This window comes from Ursus maritimus, unplaced genomic scaffold (genome assembly GCF_017311325.1).
Source record: "Ursus maritimus isolate PB19 unplaced genomic scaffold, ASM1731132v1 scaffold_26, whole genome shotgun sequence".
NCBI classification, from domain to species: domain Eukaryota; kingdom Metazoa; phylum Chordata; class Mammalia; order Carnivora; family Ursidae; genus Ursus; species Ursus maritimus.
In genome coordinates, this window is record NW_024425119.1 from 41,210,395 (window position 1) to 41,230,794 (window position 20,400).

At 44.3% G+C, this 20,400-nt stretch overlaps 1 protein-coding gene and 1 long non-coding RNA gene across 6 annotated transcripts in view; one reads left to right on the plus strand and one right to left on the minus strand.

The window, feature by feature from the left end:
* Positions 1-10,806, minus strand: part of LOC121105423 — a 19,042-nt gene extending 8,236 nt beyond the window's left edge. Inside the window, exons 1-3 of one of the 2 annotated variants that reach the window (XR_005837931.1) lie at positions 10,342-10,806; positions 2,345-2,567; positions 1,193-1,282 (exon numbers count right to left, since the gene is read on the minus strand). This is a non-coding gene — a long non-coding RNA (uncharacterized LOC121105423). Of the gene's footprint in view, positions 1-1,192; positions 1,283-2,344; positions 2,921-10,341 lie in introns of those variants that run through there. The other variant, XR_005837930.1, reaches the window with a different exon arrangement.
* Positions 10,807-10,860: 54 nt separating this feature from the next.
* Positions 10,861-19,652, plus strand: LETMD1 (LETM1 domain containing 1). 4 transcript variants are annotated; one of them, XR_571858.2, is made up of 10 exons: positions 10,861-11,017; positions 11,562-11,713; positions 13,737-13,852; positions 14,478-14,560; positions 16,316-16,502; positions 16,626-16,727; positions 16,833-16,985; positions 17,419-17,515; positions 18,660-18,796; positions 19,364-19,652. XR_571858.2 is itself a non-coding variant. In XM_008704581.2 (9 exons), exons 1-9 carry the CDS (start codon positions 10,896-10,898, stop codon positions 18,728-18,730), a joined length of 1,083 nt encoding a protein of 360 aa, XP_008702803.1. In that variant the 5' UTR covers positions 10,861-10,895; the 3' UTR covers positions 18,731-18,878. The 4 variants fall into 4 exon arrangements, 1 of the variants encoding a protein (XP_008702803.1); XR_005837928.1 differs by lacking the exon at positions 16,626-16,727; XM_008704581.2 differs by lacking the exon at positions 19,364-19,652 and having other exon boundaries at positions 18,660-18,878.
* Positions 19,653-20,400: the final 748 nt, after the last annotated feature.

Below are 20,400 nucleotides of genomic sequence, written 5' to 3' on the forward strand. Positions count from 1 at the left end.
AAAAAAATTAAGTTTTATAAACACACACGAGGTTATTTTGTGAAGTATAAAAGTGTTCAAAAATTTTAGGTAAAAACCTGCATGTGTTATTCAGTAAACAAGTGAAAATCGATGTGGTACAAATTTTACAGTTAAATGTGCACTAGGAAATAAAAATAAATGTGCACTAGGCATGATTTTCGTCTTGTTTTTGATTGTGAGTGACAGCCAGAAACCCATTCAGATCTGTTGTGCTCAAAGGGAAATGAATCTCTCACATCAGTGGGAAATCCAATGGCACATCTAGCTTTGAGCTGGGCTGGATCTGAGGACTCAAATATCGCCAAGCCACTGTCCACCTGTCTCCTTCTCTCTCTCACTCTGCGCTCTGCATCAGTCCGAGCATGACTTCATTCTCCGGCAGGTTCTCCTTGCTCGGTGGGACAACAGCCACCGTCTGCCCTGGACTGATGTCATCCTCACAGCTTGCAGGTTAGAGTACCTCTTCCCCTGCTGTTCCAGCAGAAGTGTCAGGGAGGGCTCTGTTTGTTACCTAGCATGGGTAGGTATCATCAGCTGAAAACAGTGCTCCAGGGGTGCCTGGAACACGAGCTGACCCTTAGAGCTAGGGGGTGTGGTCAGCCCTACCTGAGTCACCTGGACTGACAAAGAGATTGGTGGGGAGTCTTCTGTAGGGATGGGGTCAGAGATTCCGAATGACAGAGATTCCGAATGACCAAGTTTCTAAAGCTGAATAGAATTGGTTTAGAAAGACTTCATGGATGGGGCGCCTGGGTGGCACAGCGGTTAAGCGGTTAAGCGGTTAAGCGTCTGCCTTCGGCTCAGGGCGTGATCCTGGCGTTATGGGATCGAGCCCCACATCAGGCTCCTCCGCTATGAGCCTGCTTCTTCCTCTGAGCCTGCTTCTTCCTCTCCCACTCCCCCTGCTTGTGTTCCCTCTCTCGCTGGCTGTCTCTATCTCTGTCGAATAAATAAATAAATAAATAAATCTTAAAAAAAAAAAAAAAAGAAAGACTTCATGGTTTCTTCTGTTTAACTTCACCATACAACAGAAATCGGACCCAGGGGAAGCTCAGTAAAGGGTGCAAGTGAGGATAATGAGCCCCGTACAGTGAATGTCAGGACTGATGGTAGAGGTCCTGGGTGACCCTACCAACACTGGGTGGGGAGAACTTCCCTCTAGTTTTCTTACCTCTGTCCTTTTGCTCTAATTGCTGTGGACGTGCCAGGCAGCACAAAGTGGCTCTTGAGGGTGGTTCCTGCTGATGCTGGGTAAAGGTCCCTTATCCAAAGTCAAGGACTAACACAAAGGAAAAATTCCTCTGATCTCAGTCCTTAGCAAGGGTTATGGTTATGTCCCCTGTAAGAAGAAAAGCTTGGGGTGGGGCATGTGTGTGGAGGGTGGAAGGGAGTGGGAGAAGTCAGAAAGCAAGAGACTCGCCCTCCCTAATTGATTGGTGACAATTTCCCTGAACTTGGAACCCCTAAACCAATCCCTACTTGGCCCTGCTCTTCATCCAGCGATGCCCTTATCCTTGAATTGACCTGACTTCTGGCATGTTTGATGTTAATTCTTTACTGTCCACAGTGGCTAGATTGGTCTACATTTTTTTTAATTGTCAGATGGATATGTCCTTTGCTTATCTGTTTATATTAATTTTCATAGAGTACGAATTCTTAGACCATGTTCATGAAAAATATAGTCTACATTTAGTTCAGTGTCTACCTTAATTGCCCATTATAAGCAGGCGCTGATAAAGGCTTTTTGATGATGATTAAGACTGTAAATTACACTAGAAATCAAAGGCTACCTGCTGTAATTTTGGACTGCTGCCCCTCTGGAAATGCTAACCTCCTCTCTCGTAAGTCTTTTCTTGCAAACTGGTTTCCACTGGACTCAGCTGACACCTTTCAGTTTGATGGCCAGGAGACCTGGGTTCTAATCTCAGATTCATCAACATCCATGTGATTCTTAACATGCCTTAGTTTCACATTCTTCTAGTGCAAGACAGAAGAGGTTCACAGGACTTGCAGGTACGGACGAGAGGTAAAATAAGAAACTAGATGGGGGGCACCTGGGTGGCTCAGTCGGTTAAGCATCTGCCTTCAGCTCAGATCATGATCTCTGGGTCATAGAATTGAGCCCCGCGTCGGGCTCCCTGCTCAGTGGGGAGTCTGCTTCTCCCTCTCCCCGTGCTCGTGTGCTCTCTCTCTCTTGCTCACTCTCTCTCTCTCAAATAAATAAATGAAATTAGAAAGGAAGGAAGGAAGGAAGGAAGGAAGGAAGGAAGGAAGGAAGGAAGAAAGATGGGGTAGATGTGGAAGGGCTTCAAAATTAGGATACAAGGATCCTGTCAGAAGTCTCTCTCCTTCAGGGCCAGCTCTGAGACACTCTTCTTTCTCCCTGCAAACGCAGTTCTCCTTCCAGGATCCTCAGGTTCCCGCTGTGAAGGATGAACCATCCTTGCGTATCATCTTTTCCAGAGATTCCTCCTGATGACTCTCTTCACCTCATTTTTGCCAATTGCTTCTTCTTTACAGGCCTCCAAACAGCTACTTTCCTTAGCCTGGAGATCATTTATAGTCCCATTCTGTTATTTCTAAGAGAAAGACTTAGAGGGAGGAGGCAATAAGATGCCTAGGGTGCCCGAGACAATTACTGAAATGGGACATGTGGTAGAGTCAAATGATGAGCCCCACATGTTTCAGGAGACGGAAAGGAACAGGCAAAAAGAAACTCCAGGTGAATTAAAGACCTAAAATTGTAAAACAAAACTTTCAAAATTATCTAAAAATAGAGAATATTTTTATGATCTTAAGATAGAATTTAAAAGACCAAACTATGGGAATGCCTGGGTGGCTCAGTTGGTTGAGCGTCTGCCTTCGGCTCAGGTCAAGTTCCCAGGGTCCTGGGATCAAGTCCCGCATCGGGCTCCCTGCTCAGCGGAGAGCTTGCTTCTCCCTCTGCCTCTGCCTGCTGCTCCCCCCTGCTCGCCCTCATTCTCTCTCTGACAAATAAATAAATAAAAATCTTTAAAAAGTAAAAAAAAAATTAAAAATAAAAGATAAAATTATAAAAAAGCAGGAGTTATAAGAGCCAATTTTGATAAAACTGACTGTAACAAATCTTAAAAACTCGCACACAAAAGACATCTTTTTGTTAAAGTAGACTTCACACCAACGTGGGGCTTGAACTCACGGCCCTGAGATGAAGAGTCACGTGCTCCACCAACTGAGCCAGCCAGGTGACCCTCAACAGATATCCTAAACAAGGTTAAAATACAAATGACAGAGGGGGAGATAGGGAGAAGGTATCTGCAATATACATGCATATCAGAAAAGGATTGGTATTTAGCATCTGGAAAGGATTCCTATGAACTAATAATAACAAAAGGAAGATAAGCAACCCAATGAAAAAACGGACAAAAGGTATAAATAGATAATTACCAGAAGACATTCAAATAAGCAATAATACATGTAAAAATCTATTCCACCTCTCCAGTACCCAGGAAAATGCAAAGTAAACTAACAATGAGATTCATTTCATATCTATTGGGTTAGCAATAATTTTAAAGTCCGACCATTGCTAAGTGTTGGTGAGAAACTAGGACTTGCGTATCCTGTAGAACCGACACCACTACTTTGGAGAAGCAACCTGGCAACATTTACTCAAGTCCAAACTGTGCCTGTCCTTTGATGCAGAAAGTCCACTGCCTTAGAGCCGTGTTTTCAACCCATGAGCGGGTCATGAAATCAATTTAGGGACTCAGGTCCAGTAGTCTACAAAAATGAAATAGAATAGGAAATAGAATGCATATAACCTGAGTACATATTACTTCACTAAACTTTCATTTCATATATGAAATGAGTCTTGATATAAAATGTATTTTGTACTATGAGTTATGGTTTAAAAAAAACCACTCTGAAAACATTGCTTAAGAGAAACCTCCATACATAAGAACAAGGAGATTTGTTCAAGGGTGTTCCCTACAAGGCAGTGTTTGTAATAATGAAACACTGAAAACAACATTAATGTTTTTAGTAACAAATAGAATGACAAAATGGAGTATATTCATGTGATGGAATACCACACAGCAGCTGAAATTAATGAATTTGTCTACATGGATGGATTTGGAAAACAAATATATATTTTTTAAGTAGGCTCCACACCCAACATGGGGCTTGAACTCATGACCCCAAAATCAAGAGTCAGATGCTTAACCCACTGGGCCACCCAGGAAACCCAAAAATCCAGGTATAACTTTTGACTCCCCCAAAACTCAACTAATAGCCCACTAGTGATCAGAAGCCCTACCAAAAACACAATCAATTAATACATATTTTGTATGTTCTGTGTGTTATAGCCTGTATTCTTACAATAAAGTAAGCTAGAGAAAAGAAAATGTTATTTAGAAAACCATAAAGAAGAGAAAATGCATTTACAGTACTGTACTGCATTTATTGAAAAAAGTGGACCCGTGCAGTTCAAACCCATGTTGTTCAAGGTCAACTGTGTATGAATTTTTAAAACATTGGGGTGTTTTCAGTCAGTTGAGCTGGGTGGTTCAGTCAGTTGAGCTGTCTTCGGCTCAGGTCATGATCTCTGGGTCCTAGGATTGGGCCCCCCATTGGGCTCCCAGCTCAGTGGGGAGTCTGTTTCTCTCTCTCTCTCTCTCCCCCCGCCCCTCCCCCTGCTCATTCTCTCTCTCTCAAATAAAATCTTTAAAAAATTTTTTTAAAAGTACAAATACTATTTGTGCAGATATATATATGCATGTTCAAAGATATATATTATACACTACAATATATATTTAATATATATAATTGTGTAATATATTCATATGTTCATACATATATAATATATATTCAATATATAATTATATATTATAATATATATATTCAAAGTATTAAAAGTGGACTGATATAAAGAGGATGCCCAATAAGGGAATAAAATGGGATTTTAGGTGGTAGATATGTAAATGAATGTTATAGTATTATGTTCTCTTCCTTTTAAAGATTAAAAAAGATTTCTTTAGTAATCTCCACCTAATGTGGGGCTTGAACTCACGACCCCAAAATCAAAAGGTTCATGCTCTTTGAGCCAACTAGGCACCCCAACATTTTTATTTTATTTATTTTTATTTTAGGGGGATGCCTGCCTGGTTCAGTCCATGGAGTGCACAATTCTTGACCTCAGGGTCATGAGTTCAAGCCCCAAGTTGGGTGTGGAGCCTACTTTAAAATATATATATATATATATATATTTTTTTTTAAGATTTTTATTTTTTAAAGTAATCTCTACACTCCATATGGGGCTCAAACTCACCACCCTGAAATCAAGGGTCACATGCTCTACCAACTGGGCCAGCCACATGCCCCCCAACAACATTTTTCTTAAAGATTTTTTATTTATTTATTTGACAGAGAGAGAGGGATAAAGCACAAGCAGAGCGAGCAGCAGCAGGAGAGGGAAAAGCAGGCTCCCCATTGAGCAGGGAGCCCGACGTGGGGTTCGATCCCAGGACCCTTGGATCATGCCCTGAGCCTAAGCCAGATGCTTAACCGACTGAGCCACCCAGGACCCCCCCAACAACATTTTTAATACAGAAGAAAAAAATGCAAATAAGAAGTTTTCATCTCGCTCAGAATTTTGAGAGGGTATCATAAAATTGTATTAAGCAATGGTTATTAAAACTCTTTCATCCTGGGACTTTTTTTTATTTTAGTGCCGTGGGAAGAATAACCTGCCAAAGGCAGCCTGTCAAACTCAATGAATTGGTATCTGAAGTTGGCAAATCACTGCGGTTGGTATTTCTCCTAGCAAAAGAGATTTCTCTTTCCCTGAAGTTTCAGTCTATCCTGTCTTTGGACATGCTGCTGCTTCTTCTCACAAAGCCCTTCCTTCCAGTACTTGTCTGCCAGGCACTCTCCAATTCATCTCCCACGATCTAGTTCAAACCTGACTTCTCTTCATCTGGATGCCCTACTCCCCACCACCAGAATTTATCAATTACTACTCCTTCTTTCAACTTGCACTGTGCCTTGGACATTTCTCTGTTACAGCACCTATCATGTGATAGCACAATAATTTTTGAATGGAATCTTCTCTACTAAACATCTGAACTTTTTGAGGGAAAGTCCTGCCTCTTATTTGCCTTTATTTTCCTAGAATCTAGCAGAATGGCTGTAGGGTGGACCCTCAGATGTTTGTAAAATGAACACCAAATTCCGATGGCTAACTAAATTACATGGGTTTTGGGAGCTCAAATCGGATTCCCATTTTCACACTGCAAATCTGGGCCACTTAAAGATGGTCACCATTTTGAGGCATTCTACTGGTTCCTCACTATGTCTTGTCCAGATCCTTATAAAAACCTTTTTGGTGTCCTTAATCTCCAGTCTCTTCCCATTCTGATCCACCCTGGACACCGCTCCAGACTAATTTTTATAAAACATCATCTTCACCTTGTCATTCCTTTGGGCAAAATGCAGTAGGACTCTCTAACCCTTTCCAATCAAATCTAAATCTCTAGTCTTCACACATGAGGCCCCCAGAAATGCAGCCTCACTTTAGTATTCCAAACACATCGCTCGATCATTCTAGGGCTGGAATCTTTACCTGTCTGACCTCTGACTTATTCCGAGAAGTAGGAACAATGGCTGGCCTGGGGGAGATGCTCAATAATTGGTAAGTTAATGAACAGACGAACTATTCCTAGTATATAATCATTTGTTTCAGCTAGTTTTCTTCTTGTTCTCTATATACGCCAAGCTCCTATCAGCCCATCTTTGTGTCTGCTAATACTTAATAAACAGCACTTAATAAAATGTATTGCAAGTTTTAATATATGTGCCCAAACACAAGGCAGTGCCTTGTTTTCTCAAAAAGAACAACTGAAAAAAAAAAAAGGATTTTGGTCAACTTCATATATATGAATAGTCAAATATCTACTTTAAGTAGGTACTAATTTAGTGAAAATATAAGTCTAACATCATTCAGCAACACATATTTAAAATCACGTGTGAAATATTTATTTAGAGAGAATGCTTTCTCACTCAAACTTTATAACACAATTCAAATTACCAATGCCTTCTTCATCATTCAAGCCACTTTCATCATTAATTAGCTCAATTTACAGATCACAGCATCCTCACATATATCCAAATTGTTTGAGGACAGTTTTTTTTTAATTCATACCATGCATATATATTCCTGATATCCACAGTATAACTCCTTCCTATTGCTTTCTAAAAGGCTTACAACAAGATCAAACACTTGAAACTGTAAAGTCCTAATCCAAGAATAATTCCTTAAATCTATGTTAAGTTTTTTGGCCTCCTTTTTGTTTTTAAGTGATTCCATCCAGTGATGTCTATAAGCTTGTGGAACTAGCACCAACTGGGGCGCCTGGTTGGCTCAGTCGGTTGGGCATCTGCCTTCGGCTCAGGTCATGATCCCTCTGCCCCTCCTCCCATTCATTCTTTCAATCTCTCTCTCTCTCTCAAATAAATAAATTTTAAAAATCTTAAAAGAAAAAAAAAAGAACTAGCATCAACTGAGGTTATTTCAGGATGCATCTTCCCCAAACCCTTCAACTCAAAACAAAATGTATAAAAGAGACATCATGCACTCTAATAAGAGGCTTTGTAAGAACACAAATTACAAGGCAACTTCTTTTCTGAAAAATTATTTTGAGAGGAAAAATAAACCTTATATTCAGGTATATGAGACATTTGTTCATTTCACAAATATTTAATGAGCATTTCTTGTGTGCCAGGCACTGTGCCAGGGACTAGATACAGTGACCTTAGAATCCCATGGGGAATGCAGTCATTAAATGTATAATGCCACAGCTAATTATGATCCTTTTAAGCACTATTAAATATACCTGGATACTTAAGATAGAGGTGTAATAGAGGAACCTAAGTCTGTGGGATTAAAAAATAGTTTCTCGGGCGCCTGGGTGGCTCAGTCGTTAAGCGTCTGCCTTCGGCTCAGGGCGTGATCCCAGCATTCTGGGATCGAGCCCCATATTGGGCTCCTCCACTGGGAGCCTGCTTCTTCCTCTCCCACTCCCCCTGCTGTGTTCCCTCTCTCGCTGGCTGTCTCTCTCTGTCAAAAAAAAAAAACTTTAAAAAACAGTCTCTCCAACAGTGCTATTTATATACAGTCCAGCAGTAATTCATGTACCCAGTCTACCTGGGTTCAAATACTGACTCAGATCTTGAATAGGTTTCTTAGGCTCACTTTCCTCATTTATAAAGTGGAGCTAACAATAGTACCTACCTCATGAAGTTACACTGATGATTAAATGACTTAATACACATAAAGCATTAAGTACAATGTTGGCACGTGGTCCCTGCTTAATAAATGCCAGCGGTTATTGTCATTTCAGCTGGAACTGGAAAGACAAGCTGGGAGGAAGGGAAGAAACTCCAAGCAGGGGTGCTCAGGTGGGTCAGTCAGTTAAGCGTCTGACTTTGGCTCAGGTCATGATCCCAAGGTCGTAGCATGGAGTCCCGCATGAAACTCCCTGCTCAGCACGGAGTCTGCTTGAGATTCTCTCCCTCTGCCCCTCCTCCACTCGCTCTCACTCTCTCTCTCTCAAATAAATAAATAAAATCTTCAAGGAAAGGAAGAAAGAAAAGAAAAAACTCTAAGCGAAGAGCAACATGAGCAACAGCCCAGAGCATAAAGTTGCTTGGCCTACAGAACTGAAAGGCCAGCGTTTCTAGGCATAGAAAGCTAAGCGGCAAAGGACACCATGAGATATGAGATGAGGCTGCGAAGACAGGCTGAGGTCAATAATGCAAAGCCTTGTAGGTCGGGTTAAGGAGTCTGAACTTTATCCTAAGAGTGAGGAAACCTGGAAGGTTTTATAAAGGGGAGTGACAAGCTTAGATTTGCAATTTTCAAAGCTTTCTCTGGCTATGGAATGGGAAACTGGTTGGAAAGAGGCCTTTGGCCTCTATTTAATAGATGACAGAGAAACCAGTAAGGAAGTTGATCCAGTCTTCTAGATCAGGGGTGGGTGGTGGCACAGAAGAGAGAAGTAAACTGGACGACTAAAGAAATAGTTAGAAGGCAGAACCAGCAAGACTTACTGGGTGTATGCTGCAGTGAGGGGGCATGGAGGGAGAGGCACTAAACAATAAACACGTATTTGAGGAAGGAAGGAGGGATGGAAGGAATTCGTATTCCTGCCATATTTACTGCACGAAATGCCTTCCCTCTACGCCATCTTTCCAGGCACAATACCTTCCCATTTCCTCTACAAAACTGACTCTGATTGATCTTGTCCCCTTCTTTCCAGGAGTGTTCTAGAATTTTAGAGCTGAACATTTCTGAGATACATAGTGGTTGAGAGAACTTAGACACTGCCTGAAGACAGAGATCATGTTTTAGTCAACTTTCTATCCCACCCACCTCATCTACCCAACACTTGTAGAGATCGTCATTAGAGAACACTTTCTCTGACTTCATGAGTGGTGCAGTCATAAACAGCCTATGCTAATAGAATGCTCCCTGACCCATTAGGCATTCTATGGAGCTTTCACAACCATTTTCTTCTTGAATCTTCCCAGAATTCTTATAAAATGAGTACTATTGCAGAGGAAATAAGCCCAGAGCTAAAGTGACATGTCCAAGGTCACACATGCTAAAGGAAATGGCAGTGCTAAGATTTGAACCTAGATCCTGTTTCCAAATGGGATGCTTTTTACAACTCTCCATGGAGGGTAAATATTCATATGTACTTGAGACAGTAAACTCTCAGAGGCAGCTAAGTGCTACTTCTAAGAATCCTTCCCAGTTTCAGTAATTAATTTATTCAACAATATTTAGTGAGCACCTAGGGGTGCCTGGATGACTCAGTTGGTTAAGACTCTGACTCTTGATCTCAGCTCAGGTCTTGATCTCAGGGTAGTAAGTTCGAGCACTGCATTGGGCTCCTCACTGGGGTGGAACCTACTTAAAAAAAATACATAATATTTATTGAGCACCTACTACATTCTAGGAATGGCACCTAGGATTAGGAGTAAGGTACAGCAATGAACAAGGCAAGAAGGTGCTTGCCCTCAGTCTAGTTGAGGGAGCCGGCCAAACAAGGAAACAAATGTATAAACAGTTTTAAGTGGGAAATGCTATAAAGAAAATATACAAGGTGATGGAGGTAAATGTGTATCCTTATCATGGGCATTACTTTGAATAGAGTAGTCAGAGAAAGCCTCTTAGAAAACTGACATTTGAAACCCGACCTTGGTCTTCAGGAGGCGCTTAACGAAAGTTTGCATTTCCCCACAAACCTAGTTTGGAAACCAGCGTCTAAAATAAAAACGTACTTAGTGTGCACAGGGGCCGCTCCCAGGCCTCCAACGCGGGCCACCTCACTGGCACTGGACAGTTCCCGGACTAGTCTGGCCGCCACCACTAGAGGGCGCCGCGGGTCTCCCCAGGCCCCAGGAGGCGCCGCGGCCTGAGGCACGGCTACACTGACACCTGGCACCCACCGCGTCGTGGCCCCGAAGCCCGGGGTACGGACAGAGGGCAAGGGCGGCGCTAGGAAGCCCTAGGGAATCGCGAGGGATCAGCAGGCCCTCAGCGAGAGGACGCCCTCAGGATCACAAACCCGACCACTGCCATACGTCCTCACTGCCTCGAGGACAGCCCGTTTCCGGCGCCTTTGAATCAGGAAATACTGGCTGCGTCCAATCCTGGTCCTTCTTTCGCCACTCAGTCTTAGCGTCGGTTCCTCACCGGGGGAGCGCCAGGCAGGCTAGCTATGGATACCAATCAGCACTCAGGAAAGGCGCATGCGTTCTGGAACGAACGTGACGTCCGGTGAACTTTGACCTAAAGGCGACCTCCTCTCCTCTCCCCCTCCCTCGCTGTGAAGATGGCGCTCTCCAGGGTGTGCTGGGCTCGGGCTGCTCTGTGGGGTTCAGCGGTCACTCCCGGACCTCATGTCACCCGGAAGCTGCAACTTGTTCGCTGTGGCCTGGCCTGGGGGGCCCCTCGGTGAGGGACCTGGGAGAAAGGAAAGCGTTTCTGACGTACAGGCCTTTCCAAGTGTCTCAACCTTGTTTGCATGCTGTCTCTTAATTCTCAGCGTTCCACGCCCTGGCCCGGGGGCTTTTATGCTGCTGGGAACTCGCATCCCGATCGCCGCTAGTGATACGGCTTCCTGACCCTCACAACTCTTAGTGCCCCATGTTTTCCGAAATACCCACGTGTCCTGAACTCATCCTTCAGCCTCCCTTTTCGGCTTAGGTTTTACGGCTTCTTATCTGGATCCCATCTCTTTGGCCTTAGCATGCTGTTCAAATGGTCCCTCAGGCTTTGCGCTCCCTGCAGACTCCTACCACACCCGACATTGCTTCCTGCCTGATGTCTCAACTGCCCGATGTTTTTCTCCGTCTGCTTATCTGTCCTTGTGCCCAAGATCTTCCTTGGATTTCAGAAGATTCAGGTCTTAGAATACATTCTCTGAGACTGGTGTTTTACATTAGTGAAAGGGGCTCCAGGACTGATTCCCAGACAGTCTCTTTGATCTTCCTTGTAGGTCTTCAAAGCTTCACCTTTCACCAAAGGCAGATGTGAAGAGCTTGATTTCTTATGTGGTGGCCAAGACTAAAGTGATTAATGGGAAATATCATCGTTTCTTGGGTCGTCATTTCCCCCGCTTCTATGTCCTGTACACAGTCTTCATGAAAGGTAAAACCAAAACAAATCCCTTGAATCCGTTCGTGGGCAATGCCAAAGAGTTTAGAATAAGTAAGATTACTTGCATGTTCTGCTATGTGGGTGTGAACTGGGGTGTTCTCTGTTTCATAAATGCTTGAGGATTAAATTAGTTCTTCTAAGTTAGCACTTCTGAAGAATGTTTCTAGAAAAGTATTATGACAAACAACTTATGACAACATCCAGGGGGAATATAGGTATTTTTGCATTTTTCTTAACCACACACAGCTGACTGTTGCAGAAATTCTTTGACATGTATAAGGCCAGGCATCTACAGCTTCACAGACCGGCCCTATGATTCATCAGTTGACTGGGCCCATAAGAAAATGTGGTCTAATGCTTGTCACAAATCTGCCCTAGGTAGCATATCGTGGAAATAGCACTACATATATTTATTTTCTGAATGTTTTCATTCAGATCAGAGCTGTGCTGGTTACTAGAAGATGGTATAATGACAGGTGTCCACACCGGTGCCGGACTGCCTGGCTTCAGATCCCAGCTTGTCACTGGCTGTGTGACTGGACTAGTTACTTAACGTCCCTGTCCCTTGATTTTCTTGTCTGTAAAATATGGAAAATAATAGGACCTACATACTGACCACGTAGTTGTGAAAACTAAATAAATACATCAATACATGTAAAGTACTTATGGCCTGATCATAGTATGTGCTCAATAAATGTATCTATACCTATTATTGTACTCTATACTTTTATCGTAACAGCAGTTACAATAAACTACTGTATTGTCGGCTGTGAATATTATCATGACTATTACTAACTTCATGGACTTGCAAAATCTAAAGTAGAAATAGAATGGCTGCTTTGTCTGCTACCAGGTTTACAACTAGAATTAAATGAGAAAAGGGTCTGGAAAAGCATTTTGGTTGGTTTGTTTTTAAGCTTTTTTTTTTTTTTTTTTTTTTTTTGAGAGAGAGAGCACGAGCAGGGGGAGGGGCAGGCAGAGGGAGAGGGAGAAGCAGAGTCCCCACTGAGCAGGGAACTCGACTGGGGGCTCGATCCCAGCACCCTGGGATCGTGACCTGAGCCAAAGGCAGAACGCTTAACTGACTGAGCCAGCCCGGTGCTCCTGTTTTTAAACTTATTAATTATGGAAAATTTTAAATATACACAAATATAGAATAATGTAATGAATTTTCATGTACTCAGCCTCACTTCAACAATTATCAACTCGTGGCCATCAATCTCAATTCATTTATACACTTGCCTTCGCCTGTATTATTTTGAAGCCAGCCTAGACATTATATCATTTCATTTATAAATAGGAAGGCATTTTTAAAAAACTAAAGCCTTCGGTAAAATATAAGAATTATCAGATGAACAACAACAAAAAAGATGCAGTCATAGAAATATGTTGAATTATATTTCTTTTCTTTTTTTTTTTTTTTTAAAGATTTTATTTATTTATTCGACAGAGAGAGAGACAGCCAGCGAGAGAGGGAACACAAGCAGGGGGAGTGGGAGAGGAAGAAGCAGGCTCATAGCGGAGGAGCCTGATGCGGGGCTCGATCCCGGAACGCCGGGATCACGCCCTGAGCCGAAGGCAGACGCTTAACCACTGTGCCACCCAGGCGCCCCTGAATTATATTTCTGAAAGTCTTCTAGAAAGGAAATAAGTTAATATCTGGTTGGGGACTACCTAAGGTTAATTGAGCAAGATTTCCTGAGGTTAGGGAGCTTTTGATTTTTTGTCTTAAAGAGGGAGTGAGTAGTGAACTGGAAGAGGAAGAGCATCCCATAGTAGATCACAGAAGGCCAACTTGGCTGGAAGAAAGGTGATGTGCTGGGGGGATAAGGAATGAGAAGAGAGATCTAGGTTGGCCTCACAAGAGTTTCAAGTGTCCTAGGTTAGAGCTCTGATTTAGAGTAGTGTTGGGGAGGGACAAGTATGTGTGTTGTGGGTAAACGTGGAGTTGGAAGCTGTGGTAAGATTCAAACTGGGATAACATCACTCTCTGTCCTCTACTTCAATGAGGCAGGATTGCAGATGTTATGGGCTGATGCCAAAAAGGCTAGAAGAATAAAGGCAAATATGTGGAAGCACAATATAAAGTTTCATCAACTTCCGTACCGGGAGATGGAGCATTTGAGACAGGTATGGGCCAGGGGCAGATATCCAGAAGTTCATGGTGACGTAATTCAAGTTAACCAAGGGCTCAAGCTTTTTTCTTTCCTATCTTGTTCACCCCCAATCACCCTTTTCCCCTGCACTGGGAGATCAAAGTATTGAACTAAAGGAGAGCGTCAGGTTATAACCTGTCAGCATTGGGTTTATTCAGAGGTGTAGCCCTCTGTAACAGAGCTCCGTGGCGATTCTGGCCTCCGTCCTGAATAAAAGTGATAAAATACTAAAATCCAGTTCTGACTATATAAAAATCTGCAAGGATCCAAAAGGCAGCGGGAAAGTAGTATTTGGTGGTGACTTGATGGGTAGTTTTGAAGCTGAGAGTGAGAACCTAGGACCCGTTCAGCATATCAAGAAGAATTTGTTGAGGGATTTAGCATAATGTCGGGCCCCGTACTAGACATTATTTGGGATACAAAAATGAACACATCAGGGCTTCTGTCCCCGAGGAACTTGCTAACCAGAGGTAGATAGAAATAACCTTGATCCTTCTCTGGGCTCAATAGAAGTTTACTGCACAGTGTGGGGGAGGGATTGTTAATTGTATTAAGAACTTACTTGGGTTAAAACTGCATCTGTCTTTATTTCTGCTTAGTTCCGTCGAGACGTCACCAAGTGTCTTTTCCTAGGTATTATTTCCATTCCACCCTTTGCCAACTACCTGGTCTTCTTGCTAATGTGAGTACAGATTTCTGTCTTGCCAGCATATTGAAGAAATATAGATTTTTTTAATTAAAAATTATTTCAAGAACTTTCCATTTCAGAAGTAGGCAGAGATGATCACACCTCCTGCTCCAGTGAGCCACTCAGTAACACTTGGATTACTGGATCAGCTGGCTGCAGGTGTAGGTCGCCTAGCTTTACCCGTCTCTTAGCAGCCCCTATGTGATGGGCAATAATATTATGACCTTTTCCATCATCCCTAGAGGCAGCAACCCACTCCCTGAGAAGCATAGCAATTTGGGAGAATCTTTTTTTTTTTTCAGGAGAGAAATGCATTTCATATTCTGATAACATAAATCTTTATTACTTTACTTTGTATCCAGAGATGACAGTTTTATTTTATTTTATTTATTTACTTTAAAGATTTTATTTATTTATTTGAGAGAGAGAGAGCATGAGCTGGGGGAGGGGCGGAGGGAGAAGGAGGGGCAGACTCCCTGCTGAGCAGGGAGCCCAATGCAGGACTTGATTCCAGGACCCTGGGATCACGACCTGAGCTGAAGGCAGACACTTAACCGACAGAGCCACCTAGGTGCCCCAGTTTTTTTTTTTTTTTTTTTTTTAATAATTTATTTTGAGAGAGAGAGAGCAAGAATGAGTGAGCTCGGGAGGAGGACAGAGGGAGAGAATCTCAAGCAGACTGAGCATGGAGCCCAACAGGGGGCTCGATCCCATAACGGTAAGATCATGACCTGAGCCAAAATCAGGAGTCAGACACTTAACCAACTGAGCCACCCAGGCCCCCCAAAGGTGACACTTTTAAGCTCTGATCTTGCATGGTATTTTAGTTATCTGTTGCTATATAACGAACAGCCGCGAAGCTTAGTAGCTTTTCATGGTTTTGTGGGCCAGGAAATTGGGCAGGGTTCAGGTGGGTGACTGAATTTTCTCTTCCATGTGGTGTTGACGGAAGTCCTTCAGGGGTATTTAGCTGATGAAGGGACTAATCTAGATGGTCTAAAGTCACTCTTCTGTCTGGTGCCTTAGCAGGGATGGCTGGAAGGCTGGAGCTCTGAGTTAGAGTGCCTACGGGTGGCCTCTTAAATATGGTGGCCTCAGAGTCATGGGGCTTCCTACCTGACAGCTCAGGGCTCCGGGGGTCAGTGTTTCAGCAAATAAGAATCTGGTTGACCTTTTATAACCTAGCCTCCGAGGTCACAAAGACTCACTCTGCTCTGTTTTATTGGTTCAATCAGTCACCCGGATTTAAAAAGTAAGGAGACAGGGACCTTCTCAATAAGAGGAATGCCAGGGAATTTGCGGCCATGCTTTAAACCACCACCCATGTAGAAAAATGAATTAAAACCGCCTTTGCCTTGAACATTTTATACACACGAACGGACTGCGCTACAGTGTGAGGTTGTCAGCGTCACATACGGTGACCGGCTCTGTCTGCAGCTCTCTCCAGCTCGGTCCAAAGTGTGTTCTTCAAATGCTTTAGTTCACGTGAAGTCATTTCGTCTCGTGACCGCACGCGAGGCTGCCCCGCTACCGCGTCCTTTCACGTGACCTCAGTCATGTTGCCTGGAATTGTGCTTCCGTGTACCTTTAAGCCTCGGTCTGAGACTCATTTACAGGAAAGAGCAGTGAGGTAGGGAAGTCACGTCTCCGTCTCTCCTTCCTGGCGTTCATGTCTTCCAAACGCTCTCTTGGATCGCTTTGAAAGATGCCTGTTTCAGCAGGTGACCTCGCGGTTCCTTTTCCTTTCAGGTACCTGTTTCCTAGGCAGCTACTGATCCAACATTTCTGGACCCCAAGGCAACAGATTGATTTCTTAGATATCTATCATGCTCGCCGGAAGCAGTCGCACCCAGAAATCCTTTGTCATTTAGAAAAGGCTCTCCCTCTCGTCTCTGATGCAGGACTCCGGTGGCATATGACAGAGCTATGCACCAAGGTACTCTTCCAGCTAACCCTTCCTGCAAACTCCGACTCTTGTGCGATCCCGTTTGCACTAAAACTAGGACAAAGGGCCAGGCAGAACCTTCCTAACCTCTACCAATCTCTCACCTCTCCCAAGATCCAGCATGGTACCCACCCAGCAATACATGATATCCTGGCTCTGAGAGAGTGTTTCTCTAACCATCCTCTGGGCATGAAGCAACTCCATGCTTTGCAAATGGTGAGCACTCTGAGGCTTTCTGTGTCCCGCAGCCTCACCTTGCCTCAGGTCTTGCGTGTGGTAATAACCGTGCTGACTTTCTCCTCCTGTGTTGTTGTGTTACAGAAAGCCTTGAGTCGAGCCATGCTTCTCACGCCTTATCTGCCTCCTTTCTTGTTGAGGCACCGTTTAAAGACTCACACCACTGTGATTCACCAACTGGACAAAGCTTTGGCAAAGCTCGGGATTAGCCAGCTGACTCCTCAGGAGGTGAAATCGGTAAGAACTCATTGCGATATCAACCCTCGGTCCTTGGTGGGCTCTTGGGCTCACGGGGCTGGGAGCTTACAGAGAGCTCCCTGTTTTGCTTCTTAGAACAAAGCCCAAACTCTTTATTCTTTCACCTCACTTCTGTGTCTTTTTTCTCAGCGAACTTAACTCATGGAAAAGGAATTGCCCATAGTAATTTTGGTTTATGTTTCTCTTGGCCCTTCAGAAACCAAAGACACTATTCTTTAGACCTACTGTTTCCGATTATATAGGCCCCTTTGCATGTCCTCTTGTCCGTCGTAGTTCAGATTGCTGTGGAGAAAGGTTTCTTGTGGGCGTGAGGTTATAACTTTTGTTATATTTTGTATTATTTGTGGGTTTACATTTCATGGGCATATTTGCTATGTGATTCTTGAGGACTGTTCCCTTCTGAGTGATACAGGCTTGTTATCTTCGTGGCCTGAATTCAACCCATATTGCTGAAGAGAGGTGTCGAACTTGGCTAGGAGAGTGGCTACAGATTTCCTGCAGCCTGAAAGGTAAGACACAGCCCTGTGGTTATGACACTAAAATCCGAAGCATTTTTCTATTTGATTCTAAGATTATTTTGGAGTTGATTATTGAGTACTGTGAGACCCTTATTTAATGTATGTATCTAATTGAAAGGGCATAAACTCATTTGCCTGCAGGACCTTAGCAGGTAATGAAGTGGACTGTACAAGACAAGAGGGAGTAGTGAGGGTTGTGGGAGCCCGAGACGGCACGCATGCCCGTCTGAGGCAGCTTCTCAGCCCCAGCACTGTCGATGCTAATGTCCTGGGCGTTAGAGGATCTCTAGCAGTATCCGTGGTCTCTACCCACTAGGTGCCAACAGCATCCTCCACACCAGTTGTTTTTCTTTCTTTCTTTTTTTTTTTTTTTTTTAAGATTTTTATTTATTTATTTGACAGAGAGACAGCGAGAGGGGGAACACAAGCGGGGGGAGTGGGAGAGGGAGAAGCAGTCCTCCCACCGAGCAGGGAGCCCGATGGGGGGCTCGATCCGAGGACCCTGGGATCATGACCTGAGCTTAAGGCAGATGCTTAACGACTGAGCCACCAGGTGCCCCTCCACACCAGTTTGGCAACCAAAACTGTCTCCAGACATTGCCAGATGTCCAGTGGGGGAGAGGAGAATAGAATTACCTCAACTGAGGAGCACTAGTCGAAAGGCAGTCAAATTCAGAACAAAAACACTCAATTTGGTTAAATAAAAAGTACCTGCAGGTGGGTGTTCGGCCTGTGGGTCTCTCGTTGGAACCTTTGGCTAGGCCTTGATGTTTTCTAAGCATGTGAATGTCAGGGTAGGCCTACTACTCTCCTTGGAGCCAAGAAATGTTTCCAGAGCACCAGCTTCTACCAGAAGAATCCCAAGGGTGACAGTGGTGTTTAGTATCGTTACCATCTCCTGATTTTCTACCGCCCCCCCTTAAGAGTCAAGGACTGAGGAGGGGTAGAAAGGAGTATCCTGAAGGAAAGGAAAACATACATGCAGGGACTGGAACGAAGCAGGGGAACTTTGAGAACAGTAGCCCCTTGACGTCACCTCTGCACGGCTTCCGCCTCTTGTCTTAAGCCCTGTCCCCCGAGGCTTAGGAGGCTTCGCTGTTCCTGGCCCGGCCACTGACGCTTACGGTGTTTACAGAAGCTGAGCTGTCCCTCTTGCTGCACAGCGTGGTCCTGCTCTCCATCAACTACACGGGGACGAGGCGCTGAGCGAGCGTGGCGCGGACGGCACCGTCCTGCAGTCACACGGGGTGGCATGCGTCCCGAGCGGCACCGGTCAGCAGGGGTCTGTGCGCTGTGGGGTGTGCGGGAGGCGGAGGACCAGGCGCCTGGCCTTCGCGGCCTGGTGCCCGGGTTGGAGCTGGAACCGAAACACGCCCTCTGACCGGGGGCGGCCCACGTGAGCTGTCACCCAGCTTCCTCGGAATCAGCCCGAGCTGGCAGCAGCCTCTGCCCTGGCCTTTCCTTGTGGCGTGTGAGGTTCAGAGCCGAGGAAGCGGGCTCTTGCCTCAGCTGGAAACCCTGGGGCTTACCCGCTGCCACGTTCTTCACAGCCGCGTTTTTGTTACGCTTTCTGGCCGGTGGGGGGACGGCGCTGTTTAAATTGGAGCATTTACGTCTCTGCGTGTACTTCGATGCTGCCCTCAAATCTTTTTTGTGATGACCAAAAATAGGCTTTTTAAAAAATTTTTTGGTCCCCTCACTGGGTTAACCACTCTCTTTCCTTTCCTAATCCTTGAACATTTTTTTTTAAGAGCCAATAGTCATTCATACATGGGCACTTTCTAATGGAAAAGATGAAAGGAAATGCCAAGTGCTTCTTGCCCCTTCCCGTGTTTACAGCCTTCACCCCCCTTGTCTTACTCGTTTCTGGGCTGTGGTGCAGCCCCGAAGGATCTTCAACTCCGCTACCTCCACTGTGCTGCAGCAGTCCGGCTGTACCGGCCGGGGGCTGCCTCCTCCGGGCCGTGGAGTAAACCTCTAAGGTACTGATCCCGCCCCGCCTGGGACCCCAGGAGAGGCCCGCATTGTGAGTTGGGGTTAGCTGTTGTCTGTGTACATTGACCTGTAGTGACTTATTGTGCATGCATGAAGCACTGTTTTAAAGCCAAGTAAAGATTGCCTGAAACCAGTTGCTGGAAGTGACTTCTGCATACTCTAATTATTTTGCTGAAGCTCCTTTGACAAGACTGACAAAACCGAACTAATGGGGGAGGTAGTCGGTTGGAATAGAAGCTTCTGGTGGAAGTTCGGGGGGAACTGATTTGACATTGATCCTCTTTCTTTGCTGGACTTTAAGATGGTAACAGGGAATAGAGACTTTGGAATGAACAAATGAGCCCCCAGAGGAGGGACTACAGGAAGGGAAAAGCTCCAACAGCGCAGGGTCGAGGCCTGCTTCAGCTGAAGAGCTGCATAAGGGCCTATGATGCAAGTCAAGCTCTTGATGCTCCAAAGAGAATGTTCTGGTTTTTTCCACCATAATGTTGTTAACATTAATCTCTAACTGACCTAATTAGTTTTATGTATGACGCTAGAGAAATACCCTTTCTCTAACAAGTAACGAGCCTGCCAAGATAAAGAATAACACACTGTTCTTCTGAATATTTCTTTAATATTACATTTAAATATTCTCTTTAAATACAGCATTATCACAATGTAAAGGACCTAAAAGGCAAAAAAAAAAAAAACAAAAAAAACTTTTCGGAGAACCAGACAAGCTTTGGATTCACATTGAAAATACTACCTGTATACAGTTTGTGAGAAAGGAAACTGGAAAATAACGAGTTGCAATAAGATTTCCTTTATCTAGGCCGAGACTGAGCAGGACCGAAGCCATCTGCTCCTGTGATCAGAGGCCTAGGCTTAGCTTTTCTAGC

Bases quoted from the DNA above. Each gene is read 5' to 3' on its own strand.
- LETMD1 (XM_008704581.2), top strand. From the start codon at position 10,896: ATGGCGCTCTCCAGGGTGTGCTGGGCTCGGGCTGCTCTGTGGGGTTCA. The intron at 11,714-13,736 runs GTAAAACCAAAA...TCAATGAGGCAG, and splicing joins GTACACAGTCTTCATGAAAG to GATTGCAGATGTTATGGGCT. The intron at 16,986-17,418 runs GTAAGAACTCAT...TGAGTGATACAG, and splicing joins CTCCTCAGGAGGTGAAATCG to GCTTGTTATCTTCGTGGCCT.